The 22,299-nt window shown below is 41.2% G+C and overlaps 1 protein-coding gene across 3 annotated transcripts in view; it reads left to right on the forward strand.

Annotated features, from left to right (window-relative positions):
- The window catches only part of MTUS1 (microtubule associated scaffold protein 1), a 105,953-nt gene that overhangs the window by 11,890 nt on the left and 71,764 nt on the right, over nucleotides 1-22,299 (forward strand). The window contains exon 3 of one of the 3 annotated variants that reach the window (XM_007459899.1): nucleotides 17,035-17,196. The exons of 1 other annotated variant lie outside the window; for it this stretch is intronic. In XM_007459899.1, coding sequence (XP_007459961.1) covers nucleotides 17,035-17,196 — 162 coding nt within the window. Of the gene's footprint in view, nucleotides 1-17,034; nucleotides 17,197-19,030; nucleotides 19,221-22,299 lie in introns of those variants that run through there. One more of the 3 variants, XM_007459901.1, reaches the window with a different exon arrangement.

Consider the following 22,299-nt stretch of genomic DNA (forward strand, 5'->3'; position numbering starts at 1 on the left):
CCCCCGCCCTGGGGCTCCTTGAAACTGCCTGGGGAGGGTGAATGCATGTTCCTGCAGCAACCAAAGAGCAGCACAAAGGGATCTGTAAGGGGTGTGGAAAAGGCCCTTAAGCGCTTTAGGATTTGGAGGAAAAGAATGTTCAGGGGCCCATCTGATCATAGCAGAGCCTGAAGAAAGGCCTCATGAAAGACATGTTTCTCTAGAAGAAAACTGAAGACCATTTCAAAAGGGTAAACCTTCCTGTTAATTCATTTTATTGTGGGTTAGTATAATAAACATCCCAAACCTGTAATGACTTGCCTACCCTTATAGGTTTCTCTTCTTTCCTGCTCAGTTGTTTTTGTAAACTGATTTCTTGTTCATTTAGTGTTAGATTGATTTTAAAATCATTTCAATTTACTTTTGTATCATTTTGGCCTTTCTAGGCAAGAGTTTGAGAGATAGCAAGCAAAATTATGAGAAATGTATTCACGCTTGCCAAAGTTAATTATTAAAACCCAGAAATGATCATCTAATAACTATTTCTAAAAGCCAACTTTAATGTGTTGCTTATAGATGTTTCTGTATTGATATGTAGTTAAACCACATTTTAAAGAATGTATCTCAATGTTTCTTGCCATAAGAAAAGTAATACTGGTAAGGTGTTTTGAATGCTAATGAAAGCTATTCGAAGCTTTCTGAGTGTATAATTCTCACAACTCATGAAGTGTACGTACTGTGATTATTCCCATTCTACAAATGAGGATTTTGAGGTTTTGAAAGTTTAAGCAACTTGCCCAAAGTTACAAAGTTAATAATTGGTGGAGACAGGGAACAGGCCCGACAGCCTGGTCCCAGGGTCTATGCTTCTGACCTCTGTCCGTTGCGTACACGCAGTAGTTCTGACACACTCACTTCGTCATTTAACAAGGATCTATTGAGTGCCTGCTTGTGCTGGGAACTGTTCTAAGTGCTGGGAATGAAGAGGTGCACAAAAGAGACAAATTCTTGCCCTTGTGGAGCTTAAATTCTGGTCAGAAAATCAAACACGTGGATAAAATGTTTAGTGTGTAAGATAAGTGCTAAGGAGAAAAACAAAGCAGGGAAGGGAGTTAGATCTTTAAATAGGGTGACATTTGAGCCAACACATGGAGGTGAAGGAGGGCAATATTTGGCTATCGTGGAGGGAACAGCAAGTGCGAAGATCAAGGTGAGGAAGTAGGGGGTGGAGCCTGAGGACCAGTGAGCTGCCGTGTGTGTGTGTGTGTGTGTGTGTGTGTGTGTGTGTGTGTGTGTGTGTGTGTGTGTCTGGCGGGGGACTGGGCATGAGGCGAACCAGGGAGGGTCTTAGAGGCACTGTGTGTGTGGTGTGTGTGTGTGTCTGGCCAGGGACTGGGCATGAGGCGAACCAGGGAGGGTCTTAGAGGCACCTGGGAGACAAGCGTCTTCTCTCTTCTTCCTCATTTACATCGTCACTGTGAATTCTTGATCATTTTGCAGGCATTCCACACAGTTCTGCTCACTTGGCAAGTAATTCTGAGAAGACTGTTCCAGATATGGAATAATGACTCATAAACTGTGCAGTCTGTCTTATTTGTCCATTCAAGAAATGCTTTGAGCGCCTGCTGTGTGCTGGGCAGCCTACTATATCCTGAGAACATAAACGTGATTTATAGGTCCTTTTAATGCACTCACTAGTTGGAGGGTGAGGTGAAAGGCGGGTGGTTTCAGAAAACCATTTGAGGGCAACCTCTTCATTCTTCAAACCCCAGCTGAACTGTCCTGTTCTCTGTGATGCTTTGCATTTATTACACTGTGCTATAATTATTTCCTTCCATATCTGGAAGATATCCATAAGGATAGAGCCCAGGTCTTAGTTATTTTTATATTTTCCAGCTCTCAGCACAGTGTACCTCTTACACAACAGGTGTAAAATGTTGTCTGCTTGATTTGAATGGAAACTTGTATGACGTACTATGTGTCCACAGTAAAGGGAACACCACTAACTCAGCCCAAGGGAAGGCTGGAGAAGGGTGGTGACATTGAACTGGCCTTGGAATGTGCCCATAGGGATATGCCAGGCATGGAAGGTGGCTGGCTTTCCCTGGGGTGCAAATGTAGCCTTATGAAAGGCCTGGAGTGTTTGGGGAACATGGTGGAGGGCAGGGTCAGCATGCCTTGAGTAGGCTGTGTGTTGGGGTAAGTGATGGGTGAACCCCAAGGAAGGTTGAGGCAGATTAGTTCCAATAGTTTAGGCACAAGCTTGTAAGAGTTACACCAGTATATTTGGTAATAGAAAGCAGAGTGAGGGACTTCCCTGGTGGCACAGTGGTTAAGACTCCGCGCTCCCAGTGCAGGGGCCCCAGGTTCGATCCCTGGTCTGGGAACTAGATGCCGCAGCTAAGAGTTAGCAAGCCACAACTAAAGAGCTGGTGAGCCGCAACTGTGGAGCCCACCTGCTGCAACTAAGACCCGACACACCCAAATAAATAAATATTTTTAGAAAAGAAAAAAAGAAAGCAGAGTGAAAATATTAAAAATGTTTTGGAAGACAGGGGTCCGGTCAGCTTCGCTGGTGGTGAACAGTCCCAGGTGTCTCCTCAGCTTTCTTGTCTGGGTGGCCATGGGGTGAAACAGGGACTAGAGCAGCAAGAAGAAATTGTCAGAAGGAGAATGATGGGTTAGTTTGGGGCATGTTGAACTTGAAGAGACTGAAGACTTGAGAAAGCACCTCAAAGGCGTGTGTGCGTGTTTGAGGCTTAAGACTGTAAAAACATGTGGAGGATGAGGAAGCCTGTGGGGAAGAGCTGGTAAGGAGATGAAGGATGGGGATGAGGGGCAGCCCAGCGATGGCAGCACCCAGGTGTGTCCAGGGCACAGGCAAGGTAGTCTTTGAAATAGGGACGGGGGTGCAGAGGGTGTAGGTATATATCCATTTGGAGATTAAATAGTGGGAGTTAAGAGTGCAGATTCAGACTAGCACCTGTGGAGAATGGACAGCTTCCTCTTTCAGATTGTCTGGCTCATTTTTATGAGGTTAGGTGATTTCTTTCAGGGGAGGTTGTGCAGATTTTATTGATTTGTTTTTGTAGCCTTAGAAAGGGAAATAAACGGAAGACAGCGTTCAGTTTTGAGTCTCAATGACCTTGTTGTTCAAAGTAGCTCCGCTCATGAACCTTGGCTTCTAATGAGACAGGAGGCTCCCCAGGTGCCCACCTCGGTTCATATTAGGAGTTTTCAGTGTGAGTGCCAGGTGAGCTAACTCACGACCAGGTCAGTACATTTGCCGATGAACATGTGCAGAACCTTGCTCATCTTCGTGGTACCTGGGAAAGGATGCAACCTGTCTAAGCCTTTGACTTACTACACCCTTAGTTGCGGGACACATGTTCCCAGGCCCGTGACTCAGGAAGTTATTTTTGTTTAATCTCTACCTGAAGCAGCAGACACCTTGTGAACATACTTGCAGAAACAGGTACTGACAGTATCACCATGAACACTATGCTTCTGTGTAATTTGAGTCATCATGAGAACCTTGTTTTGTGGGATGTTCTTTTTTCTCTGTCAAATCACTGCCCTCTTAAGAGAGACTTGCTGTGTTTCTCTTGTGACTCACCTGTACTGCTATGACTTTATCTTTTGAGTTTACTCTCGAATCTAAGCAAATGGTGATGGTTATGCAGAGTACAGTTTCTTGTACCCTACTGATATAATATTGCCTTAGCTAACTCAAGAATGTGACTAAAGTCACATTTTGCAATATATAAATATGAATATATACTACTGAAATTCTGCATTTTGGAAGGTAATTTGTTCCTTTAGCAGACTGAAAGTGTAAACTGTGCAAGCCATACTCCAGAGCCTGAGGAATCGTGGGATAAGTAAGACATGACTCGTGGCCTCAAGGTACCAGCCAAGATGGGGCAATGGCAAGTTCATCCCTTATCACATCTGTCCTTATAGTACCATAAAAAAAGAGCTGTAGGATTTTAGAAGAGGGTAAGATTACAAATATCAAATTCTGTTGAAGTTCTTCCTTGGAAATAATATAGGTAATTCTGTAATATAATAGAGGTATACCTTTAGATTACAGAAAGGCCAGTCTTGGTTTAGTATTGATGCTCTCTGCTGTTTAATTTTTGACACTAAAACCCCAGAATTAAAAATAAGAAGAATACATATGGATTGAGGTGTTTTTCAGGACTTGGCTGGTACACTAGGAAGTAGAAATGAAGGCACAGTTGGGGTTCAGAGTATGGAATATAAAGATTGAGGACAGTCAGTACAGAATGTATGGACATATGGAGGAGGACAGGTGGGCAATTAGAATGTGATGCATTAGTGTGCAGGCATTCAGCAAAGAGAAGAGGTTCCGACAGAGCCCAGGTCTGTCTGTGTCAAGAAAGGAATGTGGGAGGCATTGTCCCAAGCAAGGTGAACCTTACTCTGCCCCTCTCTTATCTTGAATTTAACCAGTTAATTTGAATGTCACATCAGGTTTCCAATGTCCTCTTCCCAGCAGGCTATTTAAAAAGTATAGCACTTTATGGGCTTCCCTGGTGGCGCAGTCCTTGAGAGTCCGCCTGCCGATGCAGGGGACACGGGTTTGTGCTCCGGTCTGGAAGATCCCACATGCCGTGGAGCGGCCAGGCCCGTGAGCCATGGCCGCTGAACCTGCGCATCCGGAGCCTGTGCTCCGCAACGGGAGAGGCCACAACAGTGAGAGGCCCGCGTAACGCAAAAAAAAGTATAGCACTTTAGAAGTAGGAAGGGGTAGTGGGGGGAGACAACATCCTTAATCTCATCAATGCCCAGTAGTCTCTAACTTCACAATTTATAGCTATTCAATGCCTTTTCTTTTTACATATTCTCATGCACATATGCTTACGTATTTCTAATGGGGACAAACAGTTCCTACTGTTTTAAAAACCCCATGCCTAACAGTCAATAGGCACTTCCTTAGTTGATTGAATTTTCTTTTTCATTTTAAAAGGTGTGGTGCCTATTTTCCTAGATTCTTAAATTTTAAAATATTCTTTAAAAATATGGTTTAAAAGGACTGTTGTCATCATCTCAATGTGCTGTGATTTATTTCTTTGAACATTAGGTTGTTTCCAGTGTTTTTCAGTATGTTAAACAACTCTACACTGAAGAACTTTGTATATCAGTACTTACGCTGGTCAGGTAAATTACTGAGATACATTCCTTTAGGTGGAATCAGAGGGTGTGAGCATTTTTAAGACTTTTGATACACGTTGCCAAGTTGCTCTTCAAAAATAGCGTGCAAGTCTGTGTTCCCACTCTGAGTATATAAGCATGTTTCCCAACACCCTAGCCAATGTTTATTTTTTTAATTTCTTTTTTTTATTGAAGTATAGTTGCTGTACAATATTATATAAGTTACAGGTGTATAATATAATGATTCACAGTTTTTAAAGGTTATACTCCGTTTATAGTTTTTATAAAATATTGGCTATATTCCCCGCGTTGACATTTCTAACACCCTTGCCAAATATTCACTGTTTAGGAAAGTGCAAAATGGTATCTTATTTTAATTGGCATGTGCTTGGCACTCAAATACTTGTTGGATAAATGTAGATATAAGGGTCACAGTGCTGAGGTACAGAAGTGAACGCAAGATCAAAACGTGCCCCCTGTGAAGTTACATTCTGCTGGGAGAGACAGGCTATTCATAAGTAAATAAAGTATAAAGGATGTTTGACAGAGTACAGTACTAAAGAGAGAAAAAAATACTAACGCAGAATGGGGGGTGTGAAATGTTAGGGTGTCTGGGCATGGGAAAGAGAGAGAGAGAGGTAGCTTTTGAGTAAAGGCCTGCGGGGAGCCAGCTGTATGAACATCTGGAAGAAAATCACACCAGTCAGAGGAAAGAGCCAGTGGAAAGACCCTGAGGTGGAGCTTAACTGACAGCTCTTAGGAGTAGCAAGGAATGAAGTAAGGAAAAGTGAAATAGGAGATGAGGTGTGACAGGTAGTGGAGAGCCAGATCATGTATAGTCTTGAAAATCATAAGGACTTTGGCTCTTAACCAAAGTGACTTTAATTTTAACAGAATCACTGTTACAGCTGTGTAGAGAATACACTGAGTGGGAGTGAGAGACTCAGTAGAAACATCCATGAGGAAGCATGGCTATAATCATGGCAGGAGGCTGTGGCTCCATAGGGTTGTGGAAGGGTTGGGTGGGGGGATGAGAGGGGGCCAGGTTTAGATATACGTGTTGAAAATAAAGACAACAGGATTTGCTGTTGGGATGAGAGTTGAGAGTAAAAGAGAGGAATCAGAGATAACCCTCAACATTTTGGTGTGAGCCGTGGCAGGATGCTGCTGCCATGAACTGAGATGGGGAAGGATGACGGAGACACGGATGTTGGGAGGTGGGATCTCAGTTGTACCGACATCACGTTGAGAAAATAATAGGTACATACATGAAGGTGTAGAGTAGAAAGTTGGATTTACAAGTCTCGAGTGCACAGGAGAAGTCTGGTCGAGGGAGATCAGTTTGGGATTCATCAACAGTTAGCTGGTACATAAAGCCGCTAGACTGGATGAGATTGCCCAGAGAGGAAGTATAGAAAGAGAGCAGGTCAAGGGCACCTTTGGGGAACTGCATGGAGTCTCTGAAGTACCTCTGGGGTCCTCTTCAGCTTTAAAGGGCTAGAGAGTGGAGGAGGAATCACAAAGGAGACCAAGAAGGAACAGCCAGGAAGGTAGGAGGGAAGTCAGTGGAGAGTGGTGTCCTGGAGGCCAAGTAAAGAAAGCCTTTTAAGGAGAGAGGAGGAGTCAACTGCACCAAATGCTGTGGACAGGAGCATGTATATGACACAGATCGTTTTAAACCAGAAGGCTGTGAGTTTACTTAACAGGAAGCTAGAGGTGGGCAGTTCCTGGGTTGGTGGTTCAATAATGTCATCTTGGGGCTTCCCTGGTGGCGCAGTGGTTGCGAGTACGCCTGCCGATGCAGGAGACACGGGTTCGTGCCCGGGTCCGGGAAGATCCCACATGCCGCGGAGCGGCTGGGCCCGTGAGCCATGGACGCTGAGCCTGCGCGTCCGGAGCCTGTGCTCCGCAACGGGAGAGGCCACAACAGTGAGAGGCTCGCGTACCGCAAACAAAACAAAACAAAAAATGTCATCTTTCTGCCCTTCCACTCTTCCTGCCTCAGTACTCGTCCTGCTTTTTTCTGTGACTTTTCAGTTAAAGTATGGTCGCTAAGAGTCCCAAGTGCTAAGTCCCCCTGCTGCTGTGCGCAAAGGCTGGGAGTGAAGGACCTTTTTCCTGACATGCCTGCCTACCCCTATCAGGGACAGCAAGTCTTACCCAGCACCTTGCCCTCTGGCACTCTTATCTTTAAGTCTTATTGGCACAAACCGGATCACACTCCTAATCTGAAGGTTAGGACCGCAAGTATTTGGCTTTTTAAAACCTTCTATAGGATGTGAGCAAAGGAAATGGAGATTAGGAGTGACAGTCGGGGAGCCAGGAAAGATGTGAGCCACGATAAGGTTAAATTGAAAAGAAATTGTATTGACTGTTTTAATTTATTCTTGTTTAGAGCTTTTGCTTACTTATACTGTTGGGGTATATGATTCTTCGTTATTGATTTGATATCTGTTGTCCTTTGTCCTGTGTTTTACTGTATGACTTTTTATTTTGTATACAGTGATTTAGAAATTTTTCCATTTTTATAGTCATATACATCTTTTAAATTTTCCTATATTTTTATGCTTCACAAAACCTCTACTAAAAGAGAAAATTGATCTGTATTTAATTATGCTTAATTTGTATGCTTTTGGTTTCCTTTTTAATCCAATTTTAATATCTTCTTGGTGTATGATGAGAGCTAGTAGCTAATATTTATGTGTCACTTACTATGTGCCAGGTGCTGTTCTAAGCATTTAAAAATACACTCATTTAACTCTCACATGCACCTATGATGTAAGTAAGTACCACTATAATCACCCCCATTCTTACATATGAGGACAAAAAAAAAATGGTCATGAAGAAGAACCTGGGGCAGGACAGGAAGAAAGACGCAGACCTACTAGAGAATGGACTTGAGGATATGGGGAGGGGGAGGGGTGAGCTGTGACAAAGCGAGAGAGGGGCATGGGCATATACACACTACCAAATGTAAAATAGCTAGCTAGTGGGAAGCAGCCGCATAGAACAGGGAGATGAGCTCAGTGCTTTGTGACCACCTAGAGGGGTGAGATAGGGAGGGTGGGAGGGAGACGCAAGAGGGAGGGGATATGGGGGCATATATGTATATGTATAGCTGATTCACTTTGTTATAAAGCAGAAACTAACACACCATTGTAAAGCAATTATACTCCAATAAAGATGTTTAAAAAAAAAAAAAAAGATTAAATAGAATCCTTTCCCAAAAAAAATGGCTGCCCCCAGCCTGTGTGTTGGCGGGGCTGGGTTTAAACCCAGGCAGTCTGGCTCTAGATTGTTGACTTTTCACCGCTACACCAGGCTGCTTGTCACATTTTAATTTTTTAGAAATTCAAATATCACAAATAAATGTCTTCACTGATTTGAAATATCTCCACTGTCTTATTCTGAATTTTTGTATTTCTGAGATTGATATACCAGTTTATTAATCTGTCACTATAATTTTTTACCATTAATAGACTGTTTCACTATTTTGTAATGTACTATAATAACTAGTAGCACAAACTCCTAACTTTTTAAACTTTAAAAAATTGTAGTAAAATATATATTACATAAAATGTACCCTTTTCACAACTTAAACGTACAGCTCAGTGGTATGAAGTCCACTCCCATTGTTGTACAGCCCATACCGGCGTGTCCCGCATCCAGAACTTTTCATCTTCTCCACCTGGAACTGTCCACCGAACACTGACTCCTTACTGCCCCCTTCCCTCAACTCCTGGCAACCACCATTCTATTCTGTTTCTATGAATTTGACCACTGTAGGTAACCTATATAAGAGGAGTCATACAATATTTGTCCTTTTGTGACCAGCTTATTTCCCTTAGCATAATGTCTTTAGGTCCATCTATGTTGTAGCCTGTGTCAGAATTTCCCTCTTTTTTAAAGGCTGAATAAATATTTCATGGTATGTATATGCCACGTTTTGTTTATCCAGGCATCTACTGATGGGCACTTCAATTGCTTCCACCCTTTGGCTATTATAAATAATGTTGCTGTGAACCTGGTATTCAGATATCTCTTGAAGATCCTGCTTTCAGTTTTTTTGGGTGAATACCCAGAAGTTGAATTGCTGGATCATAAGGTAGTTCTATTTTTAATTTTTTTTTTTTTTTTTTGCGGTACGCGGGCCTCTCACTGCTGCGGCCTCTCCCTTTGCGGAGCACAGGCTCCGGACGCGCAGGCTCAGCGGCCATGGCTCACGGGCCCAGCCGCTCCGCGGCACGTGGGAACCTCCCAGACCGGAGCACGAACCTGTGTCCCCTGCATCGGCAGGCGGACTCTCAACCACTGCACCACCAGGGAAGCCCTATTTTTAATTTTTTGAGGAACCCAACATACCATTGTCCACAGCAGCTACACCATTTTACTATTCTTGCACCAATGCACAGTGTTCTAATTTCTTCACGTTCTTGCTGACAATTATTTTCTGTCTTGTTTTTATAATAGCCATCCTAATAGATGTGAAGTGGTATCTTACTGTGATTTTGATTTGCATTTCCCTAATGACTAATGATGTGGAGCAATTTTTCATGTGCTTTCTTGGCCATTGTATATCTTCTTTGGAGAAAGTTGTATTCAGGTCCTGTGCCCATTTTTTTTTTTTTTAAGTCTTTATTGAATTTGTTATAATATTGTTTCTGTTTTATGTTTTGGCTTTTTGGCCCTGAGGCATGTGGGATCTTAGCTCCCTGACCAGGGATCGAACCCGCACCCCCTGCATTGGAAGGCGAAATCTTAACCACTAGACTGCCAGGGAAGCCCCTTTGCCCATTTTAAAATCATTTTTTGTTGTTGCTCTTGGTGTTGAGTTATAATCCTCATTTTTATGTTCTAAAATATTTTGACTCTTCTTACTTATTCTAGACTAGTTTAAATTGTTTTCTAAAAAAACGCTCCCAATTTCCCTTCTAAAAATAATCACATGATTTAGATAAGAATAGTAATCAATTAATATGTTAATTCAGGGAAGAACAAACATGTATGTCCCACTTATTCAAATCTTTTATGCCCCCATTTTTGTAATTTATCATCATACTAGCACTATTTGATACATTTATTCATAGAAATAGTGTGTGTGCATGTCTGTGTGTACAAGTACTTTTTGTTGCTAGAGCAAAGGATCATTTTCCTTTTTTTTCCTGGTCCATCAGAAAGCTGTCGATTGTTGCACAGTATTTATTTTGTAAGCAGCTTATCAGGTCTGTTTAAATAATTTTTAGACAACAGTACTCTACCATTGAAGCAAAATTTTTAAACATCTACATTAGTGTTAACGAGAGAATTTGGTCCTTCCAGGTTGAGAGTGAATCTGCAGCCACAGTTTCGCATGTGTACGATTTATTTCTCCCATAACTTATTGTTGATTTTTTTTTATCCCTTTGGGTAGCTTTACTTTCGTTTCATAATAATAATTCGTAGTTACCATAGATACTCCAAAGTTCACTTCCTCTATATAGCTGTATTTAAAGAGTTATATTGGGTTGGCCAAAAAGTGCCTTTTCAGTTTTTAAGTAAAAATAAAAGACACATTTTTCGTTTTCACCAAGAACTTTATTGAACGATGTATTCACCCTTTTGTTCCACTACCTTCTGCCATTTTTCAGGCAGCTTCATAATTCCATCTTCCCCCAACTTTTTATCTTTTTGAGCAAAGAACTGTCCCAGGTGCCTTTTATGGTCTTCCAGGGAATTGAAATTTTTTCTATTAAGAGAATTGTGTAAAGACCTAAATAGATGGAAATCCGAAGATGCAATGTCTGATGAATACAGCAAATGAATCGGAACTATCCAAGTTGTAACAGTTTTTGCCTGGTCATCAAAGAAACATGCAGTCTTGCATTATCCTGATGGAAGATTATGCGTTTTCTGTTGACTAATTCTGTATGCTTTTCATCGAGTGCTGCTTTCAGTTGGTCTAACTGGGAGCAGTACTTGTTGGAATTAATCATTTGGTTTTCAGAAGGAGCTCATAATAGAGGACTCTTCCAATCCCACCATATACACAATATCACCTTCTTTGGATGAAGACCGACCTTTGGTGTGGTTGGTGGTGGTTTATTTCACTTGCTCCACGATCTCTTCCATTCCACATTATTACACAGTATCCACTTTTCATCACTTGTCACAATTTGTTTTATTTATCTTTAAAATAAATTTATTTATTTTTAAAATTTATTTATTTTTGGCTGTGTTGGGTCTTCGTTGCTGTGCGCCGTCTTTCTCTAGTTGCAGCGAGCAGGGGCTACTCTTCGTTGCGGTGCGCGGGCTTCTCATCGCAGTGGCTTCTCTTGTTGCGGAGCCCGGGCTCTAGGCGCACGGGTTTCAGTAGTTGTGGCGCACGGGTTTCAGTAGTTGTGGCTCACGGGCTCAGTAGTTGTGGCTCGCGGGCTCTAGAGCACGGGCTTAGTAGTTGTGGCACACGGGCTTAGTTGCTCTGCAGCATGTGGGATCTTCCCAGACCAGGGATTGAACCCGTGTCCCCTGCATTGGCAGGTGGATTCTTAACCACTGCACCACCAGGGAAGTCCTGTTCCCCTGATTTTAAACTCTTCCCTTTGGTCAGCTCTTCATACTGCTGCCACATGATCAAGTTCTGATGCAAGTGCTCAGTAAGCTGCAGTGCCCCTCCCTCTCCATCTTCCCACCACACCCCTCCCCCAACAATTAGGGTCTAAAGTTCTTACACTCCATTCCTAGGAAGGCTCTGGGAGCTTTCTGCTGGAGAATGCGTCATTTATTCTAAGTGTCAGAAAAAAAGGAGTGCTATTCAGGAGTTCATTCTTTGGCTTTAATTTCCAGTCCAAGGAAACATACCATTATGGTATCATGAAGAATTTTCCAGCAGTAAAGTGACTTTTTGTCATGGCCATATAAAAGTATCAATTTAAGGCATTGACTTCTTTTTTCTTTTTCTTAGTAAAATTAAAGAATACCTAGTGCTTACAGATGCATAGGAATAAGAATATTAGAATCTACTTACTTTAATTATTGATCCAATTTATCTGTTTTTAGTTTTTTAATCTGTTTGTCTTGAGTATCTTTTATCTGATTAAGTGTTTGACCACATTGACTTTAATAATATTTTTTAGTTTTTATTATAAAAAATAGGCTTATCGTTAAAAAAAATTCACATGGAGTGATATGTAAGTATATAAAGTAAGAAGGGAGAATTCTCCCTTTCTGTCCCTTTCCTTCTCTTTTCCCCCATGTCCCACTGTGCTCTATCCTATAAGGGGCCCATAAAAAATTTGCTATATCCTTCTGGAATTTTTCAATATATAGATAAGTATAAACTTAAAGAGATCGGGTAACATTAACATTATCCTTTTTTATTTCACTTAATCTTTCTTATGGATTTTCAGTTTTGTAAGGTGTTCCTTAATGATTTTTTTGTTGTTGAACAACAGTGCATTTAATCAGATTTTCCAAGGTGGTTTTCCGAGTAAATTGTTGGGTGAAAGTATGCTTCAAATCCAGTAGAATCTCTGTGTTACTATATAAGGCAAAGTGAAGATGTTATTCTTGCCAGATTTTTCCCCAGACAAAAGATGGTTATAATTATAGAATCAGAACAAATGTGTTTATATGTAGGGTGATGCTAACAGCATGAGCTTAAAATAAACCACTAAGGTCAATCCTGTCTCTGCAGGTAGATCTTAAACGGTTATGATTTACATCTGGGATAAGTTACATGGTGTGAAGTAAACTGGTAAATGTCATCTCTTCAGAACTTGTAAGAGCAAGTCCTGTATTGATTTCTTTGTTGAAGAATATTGTGTTTAGGTTTCTCAGAGGTGCTCAGCCCAGGCTTGCAACGTCTTACTTTTAATACTGCTTATGATGTGTATGTTTTACTGCTTCTATATTTATATAAAGTCCAGTCACTTCGTAGCGGGCCAACTCTGCTACAAAGTTAAACATTATGACCGTTGGTGAAGCTGCTAAGTACCTTTGTTGTGGTCCCACAGTTTTAGCATTCACTACAGGAGCACCTTCCTAGCAAGAGGCGTTCAGGCTGGCCCCCAAGCCTGGCATGTCTGTGCACGGCACAGTAGAGGGAACAGTGGGCAGGTGGTAAGTTGCCTGCCTTCTAGGTCCTTCTGTCACTGGTTATAGGTGTGCGACCTAAGTAAGCCGTTTAACCGCTTAAGTAGGTTGCTCATCTGTAAACTGGGGATGGTAATAGTAATGCACCGTTAGGATTCGTCTCTATTTCAAAGGCGTAATCCTTCGGTGAAGTAGGCATCATTCTGTGTCCTCAGTGACCGCTCGTCAAGAGTGATGGAAGAACAGGGAGGACTTTGGCTGGGACACAAATTGCCATTAGATGGAAGGGGTGGGGCTGGATTGGGGTGACAGTGAGACTTGTGAAAATGGGAGGGGCCAGTTCAGGGGAATGATAATTGGGCTTGGGGTAAGCTTGCTTCTGGTGCCAGGCTGTGTGTTGGAATCAGAGAGGGTGCAGGTGTGTAGTAATTCTGACGCACACTGAGAAATGTCTGTAAACCTACGATGCTTTCAGAAACAAAGCCATAAGATATCTCTTTCTGAAAAAAATTTAATTTTCCAAACGTACTGAGCCTTGGCTGCCTTGTGGCTCTGACACGGAAATTTTCATCCGTCCCTTACCCAGCCTTGCTTATTGTTTCCAATGATGACGACTCATCAGAATGTTTTTGCCAAAGGAGCAGCAATTTGGTAAATTTAAATTCTAAAAATCTGTTTATCCTTCCAAGAGCAGGTAAAACCAGTGGCCAAGTATAAATTAAAACATCAAATGGCTACTTGAATATTGGTTATTTATTGGTTATTTGCTAATTATTTTAAGGAATGTAAAGAAAAATGTCTCCCTTTAATTGATAGACTGAAGAGTCTATTAACAAAGGACATATAAGCTAGTAAAAATTGGTTAAGTGTTGAATGCTTCAATGTAGATGATGAGAGAAAACATTATCAGAATTTGTCCTTCACTCTTGGCCTTTAAATTTTTTTTAAATAGCTCTATTACTGTTATTATAATTCTGTGTATATTTTTTTATTTCATTGAGGTATAATTTGACAATTGTAAGATATTTGATTTATTTACATATACATTGTGAAAGGATTTACACCATCTAGTTAATAAACATGTTATCACCTCACATATTTATCGTGTGTATGTAAGAAAATTTAAGTTCTACTCTTATAGCAAATTTCAATACAGTGATAACGCTGTGTATCACCTCTAGTTACTGTGTCTTACATTATCCTCAGACCTTATGCATCTGAGAGCTGACAGTCTATACCCTTTTCCAACCTCTCCTTATTTCCCCCATCCTACTTCTGGCCTCAAAAGAAAAATTAATTCATTCGGCAAACATTAAGTCTTACACCACGCTAGACACTTTGCTAGGTCCTCAGGGACGGAATTGAATCAGGTTCTTTTCCTGTTCTCAGGGGCTGTAGAGACTAGTCTGAGAGGCGTATTGAAACAGATGCCATGACAGAAGGAAGTATGGATCTGAGCATAAAAGAAGGTGTGGTCCATGGCAGTCAGCAGGGAATGTCCTGGAAGGAAAGGCTTTACAGAGAGGTTGGGATTCTCAACTGCACTTCTCAGACTTAACGTGTATTTAAATTACCAGGGGATCTTGTTAAAAGGGAGACTGTGATTCAGTAAACCTGGGGTGACGCAGCAAGGATTTAAAAGAGAGTCATCAACTCACTTTGTATTCACTGGGCAGAGTTTGAGGACTGGAGGGAAAGAAGGCCATTGCATTCACAGGGGTGGGCAGAGCAGAAGAATAGAGTAAAACATCCTGGAAAAATAAAAAGGGGTGTGTGTGTGTGTGTGTGTGTGTGTGTGTGTGTGTGTGTGTGTGTGTACACTTGTACGCACAGAGAGGTAGGGGCATGACGAAGCATAAGGGGGAAGAATTGGGTAGGAATCAACCAACCCTAGGGCTGCCTTTTATGTCTTTAAAATTAAATATTAATTAAGAGGCTTAAAAATAATGTCATCCTGTAGATAATGGGGAATCATAGATTATAGATTGGGTCATGACCTTAGTTTTCACATTCAGGAGATCAACACGATGGAGCTGGAAAGGATTGAAGGAAAGAACTTTGGGGTCTAATACAGTTATTCAGGCAACGTGTAAGAGAGTGAATAAGGATTTGTAGCATTTGAATTGAGGGGAGGAACACCTCTTTGAAAAGAAATGATGTGGGCTTCCCTGGTGGCGCAGTGGTTAGGAATCCGCCTGCCAATGCAGGGGACACGGGTTTGAGCCCTGGTCCGGGAAGATCCCCCATGCCACGGAGCAACTAAGCCCGTGCACCACAACGACTGAGCCTGTGTTCTAGAGCCCATGAGCCACAACTGCTGAGCCCACGTGCCACAACTACTGAGCCCGGGAGCCTAGAGCCCATGCTCCACAACAAGAGATGCCACCGCAATGAGAAGCCCGCGCACCGCAACGAAGAGTAGCCCTTGCTCACCGCAACTAGAGAAAGCCCGCATACAGCAACCAAGACCCAACGCAGCCAAAAATAAATTAATTAAATAAATAAATTTTTTTTAAAAAAAAAAGAAAGGAAAGGAAAGAAATGACGTGCCTTGTGAATTGGAATAGCACATCCTGGTGTCAGGGAGAAAAAGAGAAAACGGGTTATTGGAGCAGGGCTCACACCGATGTACAAGATTCAGTACAGGGTGAGGCAGCAGACAGGAGAACTTTAGATGCCAGGCCTAAGGCACTTCAGCTCTTTTTCTCTAATAAGATGAGATTTTTATAAGTGAAATAACTGGGACAAAGCAGTGAGCATTACTTTTTGGAAAACCTACTTTACTCCCTTAGGGTGCCATTAGTAATATGTGACACTATCATTTGCAGGTAAGGTCCTTTTCAACTCTTGATATTCTTCAGTTATATGATCCAGGTAGCACTGAGAAACTTAACGTTAGATTAAATGAGACTCTGATGGGGGAAGAAAGATGATTCCAATGTTTTGGGGCTGGGAAAAAGGAAAATTTAATTATGGTTTAGCATAAGTAGGTAGGAGGTTGTCTAATTGTCCGAGTTGGAAATGTTCAAAAAGAAATTGAAAATGTGAGTGGCATTGGGATTCAGGAAGACAGAGCTGCAGATGAGAATTTGGGATTCATCCATATAAGGCAATGGTTAGAGTAAAGTCGATAAAATAGGCTCTCCTGGAGAGACGGATATGAAGAAAGTTGGAGCAAAGGCATGGACTTGCGAAATGCCCATGTTCAGGCGTGAGCATCAGAATGGTGTGGTTTCAAAGATGCCAGGGAAGGGGAAGCGTCCATACATATTTTGCTGTTAAGTGGAAACACTTTTGCTGCAAGCAAGAGTTAGGAGTTTGAGTGAGGACCATTTAAGTTTGGCAAAGAAAGAGTAAAGATGAAAAGGTAAGATGAAAAAGATGCTAATAATATAGCACCACCTGCTGTTAGGCATTAGGCATTTTAAAATTGTTTTCCTCAAATTGACTTTTTCTTCCTTCCTGTTTTGGTTGTTTTTTAATTTTCACCTATGTTTTATATGGTAGCTTAGTGTGTGAATGCACTAATGTGTTTACTTTTTAATCAGTGATATGGGGGGAAGTCATGTCAGTTTGTTTATTCCTTGATTTCAACTTTGCTAAAAGCTTCTGTCTCAAATGGCTCTTCTGGTCTCTGTGTCACAGAAGATGTGGGTTAACTACTTGAGGATTACAGGGACCCCCTCCTGCGGGATTCTGAATATTCATTTTATGTTTTGACTCACTTGTTCATGTAGGAGTTCAGGTTTACAAGCTTAAAGCTTTTGGAGTGAATAGCAGTGGAAACTTTTTTTTTTAACCCCCAAGGAAAACCTGCATCCTTGAAAACTGCACAGCCGTCTTGGGTGAATTCGCCTAGACCACTTCCTAAATCCAAAGCATCTCTGAAAAGTTCTGCGCTGCGGAGGACGGGAAGCACCTCCTCTGTTGCCAGCACCCACACTGATCTGAGCATTTACAGCAATAACTGTAAGTCAGTCTTATGTCAGATTTTGGGGCTTGTTGAAACTGTAGTTGTAAGAGAAATCTTATGCGCTACAAATTATCAGAATTTTTGGTTCTGTGATTTAGGGGAAAATATGCATCTTGCTTCTCCCTTGGAATTGCTCTAAAAGTTTAGCAGGAAAAACAAATTCTTTCAACGACATTCTCTTTTGTCGAATGTGCTATGAAACACAGAAGTATTTATCTGTTGAAGGCACCTGGTATTTTTTTGCATGAAGGATTCTAAAGTGTATAATTTGAAGATGGTGGGGTTTTTTGGCTTGTTGAAGGAAAGAAAGCAATCTAGGGGCTATTGGAACCCAACTGGAAATCAGAAAAAAACATAACTTCAGTTTCATTTATTTTGTAAGCGGCTATATTTTGTAGATGTTTTTTTTCTAATCTTAAACTTTGGATGCTAGATTCAGTGTATTAAGAGTAGTATATTATAACTTCAAGCCTAGTTTTAAGTAATTTAAACGGAGTGTATTTTGGGGGTTTTCAGTTAGTGTGAATTCAGTTTGCTGTGTATAAAATGAGTGAATTGAGTTATCCTTTTTGTTCAAAAGATGTATTTGGCTTTAGTGTTTATTTGCTCATTTCCCTTTTAATTTCTTTCACAAAATTTATGGGTTAACTAATTTGAACAATTTTGGAGTGCCTGCTGTGTACAGGCACCACTGTAGATGCTGTGAAGGATATGAGATATCAAAGAAATGGTCCCTATTCTCAAAGGTAGTTGAGAAAGAAGATATTTACGTGGATAACTAGAATATCAGATAAAACAAGATATAAGGGAGTAGTGGGGAAGAGGGAAGTTCTCTCTGCTTTAAGGGGAGGATCTGTTTCTTCTTTCCGGTGAGGGGACAGGAACAAAGTGGAGTCATGGTTATGAACCTTCTGGGTGTGGAGCAATGTGTAGGGTTACCATACATTATTTCTTTCGTTTCCTCTCAAATAACTTCTGTTACCCTCTTTCTATATGCAAGGTAATTGAGGCCCAGAGAGGTTGTCGCTGGTCCAAGGGCACTCAGCCAGCATGTGACAGAATTGAGAATGTGTTTGTGGAGGGTAAGGCACTGAATTAATGACCAAATTAATGAGCACGTTTCCGAGAGGGCACTTAGCAGCAGAAGCCGGTCTCCTATGAGAGTCAGTAGCTGTATACTGGACCTTTAGGAACACTGAAATTTGTTACTTGAAATTAAACGGGACTGTTATCCGCTTATGATTTGAATTCTGAAGTTGTGGCATAAGATCAGAAGGGTTTGCATGTATCCGTTGATTCTTGATGATTTGAAAAGGTAATTCACACGTGTATTCTTTTAAGGTCATTTCACTTGCAGTGCTCCCTGTTTGTAATGGGAAGTTTTGAAAACATTCTGCCAAGATGGAAGCACCAAGGTGTTCTCGGGGGCTGGAGGGTTGTGTAGCGCTGGCATTCGTGGCCCTGGCAGGAGGCACGTCCCGTGGAGCCCCGCTGCCCAGCGTCCCTGCCGACGGCCATGTTGCGGTGGCCCCATTCAGGACCGTGTCTGACACTCCTAAGGAGGGTGTCAAATGCTTTTGTCCATTCCTTTTTGTCTTTTAACAAAGGGGCTTCCCGTGTACCCACAGAGCCTGTCTAGGGGCTGTGTCTCTGTCGCAGATGAAGCATTCAAATCAATGTCTCTTTCTCAGTTGGATTTGCTAGCTGGTTTAATCTGTTCTGTGTAGTGCCTTGGAGCTTACAGATTTTTTTCCTAAGAGCAAGCATGAGGGATAGGAGAGTGAACATGGCTGCAGTTTTTCCTGCCTAAGCTTGCTTTGATCCTTTTAAATGACTATACCAGGAGGATTTCGCAGTTGTACAGAAACGGATACTTCTTCGAAAATATTTATCAATTCTACCCTCACCCCACCGACTGGCTCAGAGAGGCACTATGATGCTACCTTATTGACACTGCTGGTTCTGGGATCCTACAGCCTTTGTATAGTTCCTTTGTTAGCCACGTTTACTGGGAAAAGAAGTAGGTCGACGATTTCTGGTTTGATTCTTTCTTTGTAAGCATGTTTAAATTTTATTCAATAAATTGATTTAGCATCTCTTGATTGCTATTTTTATAACTTGTAATTTGTTAATTGTATTTCTTGGGCGTGTTTATATTTAAGTTGTGAATGATTCTGTCTACCAGTTTATTGTGTATTTTATGTGTTTTGAGACTCGGGCTAAATATAATTCAGCAGCATTGTCGAAGTTCATTGCACATGAAATTATTTTATAAGACTAGTTAATGGTCTCATTTTTGATTAAATAACTGGTTGTTTTTGTGTGTGTACCTAATCGTTGTACGAGGATAGAAGAATGCTTTCCTAGAATTAAAATGAAAACATCACATTTTATTTTACTCATATCTAAAAATATTTAAAATTTGCACTTTTTAAAGATTACCTTAAAACATGAAAAATATCATTTTGAGCTGCAGTTTTCCTATTTCTGATAATGATGGGTCATATTAGGAAATAACTTAATCTTTTGATCAGTGTTTTAAATTCACATTGGGTTAAGCCTTTGAAGGATTTTAAAGCTTCTTTTCTTGTTTTGTCCATTCCTTTCTTTGTGACGCGATGCTGTCGGTGCAATCACTTTTGAGACTGCAGGGTGCTGTTGTAAAATTAGCATCTGGTTCTCCGTGCTTAGGGATGTTACAGAAATAACATGACCAAGTTTTAAAGTGACTGAATCGAGATATGTAAGACAATAAATCTTTCTTATTTGCGGGTTTCAGCAGGTTCTTTGTGTTCTTTTCAGCACAGAAAATTTTCAAGTTACAGTATTGATTTTTTTTTTTAATATTAGCATGAAACATTGCATAGTAGTTTCTATATCAAATATGCTCATTTTTAGAGGTTAATTGTTGTAAGCTCTTCCAGACTCAGATAGCTAAGTTCCAGTTTTTAAGATCATTGGATAAAAATGTTTTATATATATGTGTGTGTGTGTGTGTGTGTGTGTGTGTATACATATACATATATATATATATATATATATATATATATATATGTCTTGAAAAGAGTTGAAGGTTTGAGGACCTTTGTGTGAGTGTAGAAAAAGGTCTCAGGAGAGCTTGTAATTTTGCCGTATTAGCAAATATGAAGTCCAAGTGCTTCCCACTCCTACCAGTTTGGCCACAAAAACCTAAGCACATTTATTTTTGAGAGACAGGTGGTGAGGTGGAATAAAAGGATGCACACCACAGCTCCTTGCACTGTCTGAGAGATAGAACAGGCAGAGGTTAACTGAAGAAACGGAGCTTTCTCTTCCCTCCCCTTCACGGCCAGCCCTGGCATCAACAGTGTGATACAATAGAAAAGGGTGTTCAACTCGGACTCAGCCCTAGTCAGTCTTACTGAGTCACCGAAGTTGGACAGTCTTACACTCTCTTAGCCTCAGTGTTCTCGCCTGATGAACAGGAGGGAGGCTTAGATCATCTTCAGAATCCTATAGCAGCAGCAACGCTTTCTCACCACCTTTATTTTCTTCACAACAATGAGTTGGTGCCTAACAGTTTGGAAGGAGGGTGTTTTGAGTCAAAGGGATCAAGGTGATAGAAGGATTAGTCTTACTCACCTTCAGTCCCATCCTCATTGCAGGATGGCAAGTAGGTATTGTGTCGCCTGTCAACACTGGTCCGTTGGTGAGTATCACCTGGAGAACAGTGTTGAAAGGTTTTCTGGCTGCTTCCAGGTTCAGAGCAAAAATGTGTGCTTGACTAGTGAGGCCCGCGGCGGGTGAGGAAGGGGTGAAAGACAGGCGGTACCTACTCTGACCCCATATTGCAAAACATGCTCAATACTTACACACGTCTGAATGGACTATTTAATAAGAAAATACTATTATCCAGACTGGTATTAATTTCGTTTTCATTCTGTTAATGTTTTTCTAGGATATATATGAGACATTCTTATTATTGCAAGGTTGGGTAATTTTGCTCTGGGAATTTGAAAGCTTAGACTTAAGTAGTGATTTGATTTTAAGCCAGGTGGCAGATGATCTGGCACAGTGGGGAGTGTTAAGCTGATTCACGGAAAGTTCAGGAAATGAGCAGATTGTTGGCTCTGTGTGTGTATATACATATTTGTTAAACAAAACAAAAACCAACTAGGTGCTAGAGTGTAGTGTGAAATGTTAGTTTGCAAATAAAAGTCTGGAACAATGAGAAGCCTTTCTCTAACAGGAAAATCTTTTCTCCTGCTTGGGCTGCTCTGAGCATCTCTCTTCATTTTCTCTGTAGACTCAGTCATCTATCATTTCACTTGAACCACATTTTGACCATGGGGAAATGAAAAAGAAGGATTCCAGAGCACCTATTATTCTGGCTTAATCGAGGCAGCTAGGACCAAGGACAACAACAGCATAGGGGCAGTTTTAAAACTGTATGTTAGAATTGGCTGAGACGTGGGCAGCCACTTGTGGGATTTCACATATTGATTGTACAAACCAGCCATCATGGAGTGCTTGTACCTCCTGAACCACTGGGTTTAGGAGAATTCTGAGTGTGTGTTCGGCCTCAGTGGGACCAAGCACCATAATCAGTGAGTGGGGACCCTGTGACATCATACGCACTGTCGGTTTCCACACTTGGTGTTCAAACCCTCTCATACATAGAGAGGTGAAGTGATTCAGCACAGCTAGGCAGTGGCCCAGTCAGGACCAGAACTCATATATTATAGGTTCCATTCCATTCCATTCCTTGAAACTAATGTGCTTCTCTTACTATATTGGAGCTTGTGCCACTGAAGAGTTTATCATTTGCATATAATAACTCTAGAAGAGAGAACATTTAGATATCGTCAGGATACCCCACCGGCTGCCCCATTAGGAACTGAAATAGAGGGCAGGAGAAATACTTTAAGGGCATCACGTCTCGTAGTAAAGTACATCCTTCAAGTTAGGGTCAGCCTAGAGGAGAGCCTTTAGAAAACCGAAGGATATGAAAGTGTTGGTCATAAAACTGTGTGCTGTTTTGTCTCCACACTTTGTCTCCACCATTAGTAAAGTGGGGAAGAGTGAAGGGGGGAGTGTGTATAGTAGATGATCAGAAAGAG

Source organism: Lipotes vexillifer, unplaced genomic scaffold (genome assembly GCF_000442215.2).
Source record: "Lipotes vexillifer unplaced genomic scaffold, Lipotes_vexillifer_v1.1 scaffold614, whole genome shotgun sequence".
Taxonomy (NCBI): Eukaryota; Metazoa; Chordata; class Mammalia; order Artiodactyla; family Lipotidae; genus Lipotes; species Lipotes vexillifer.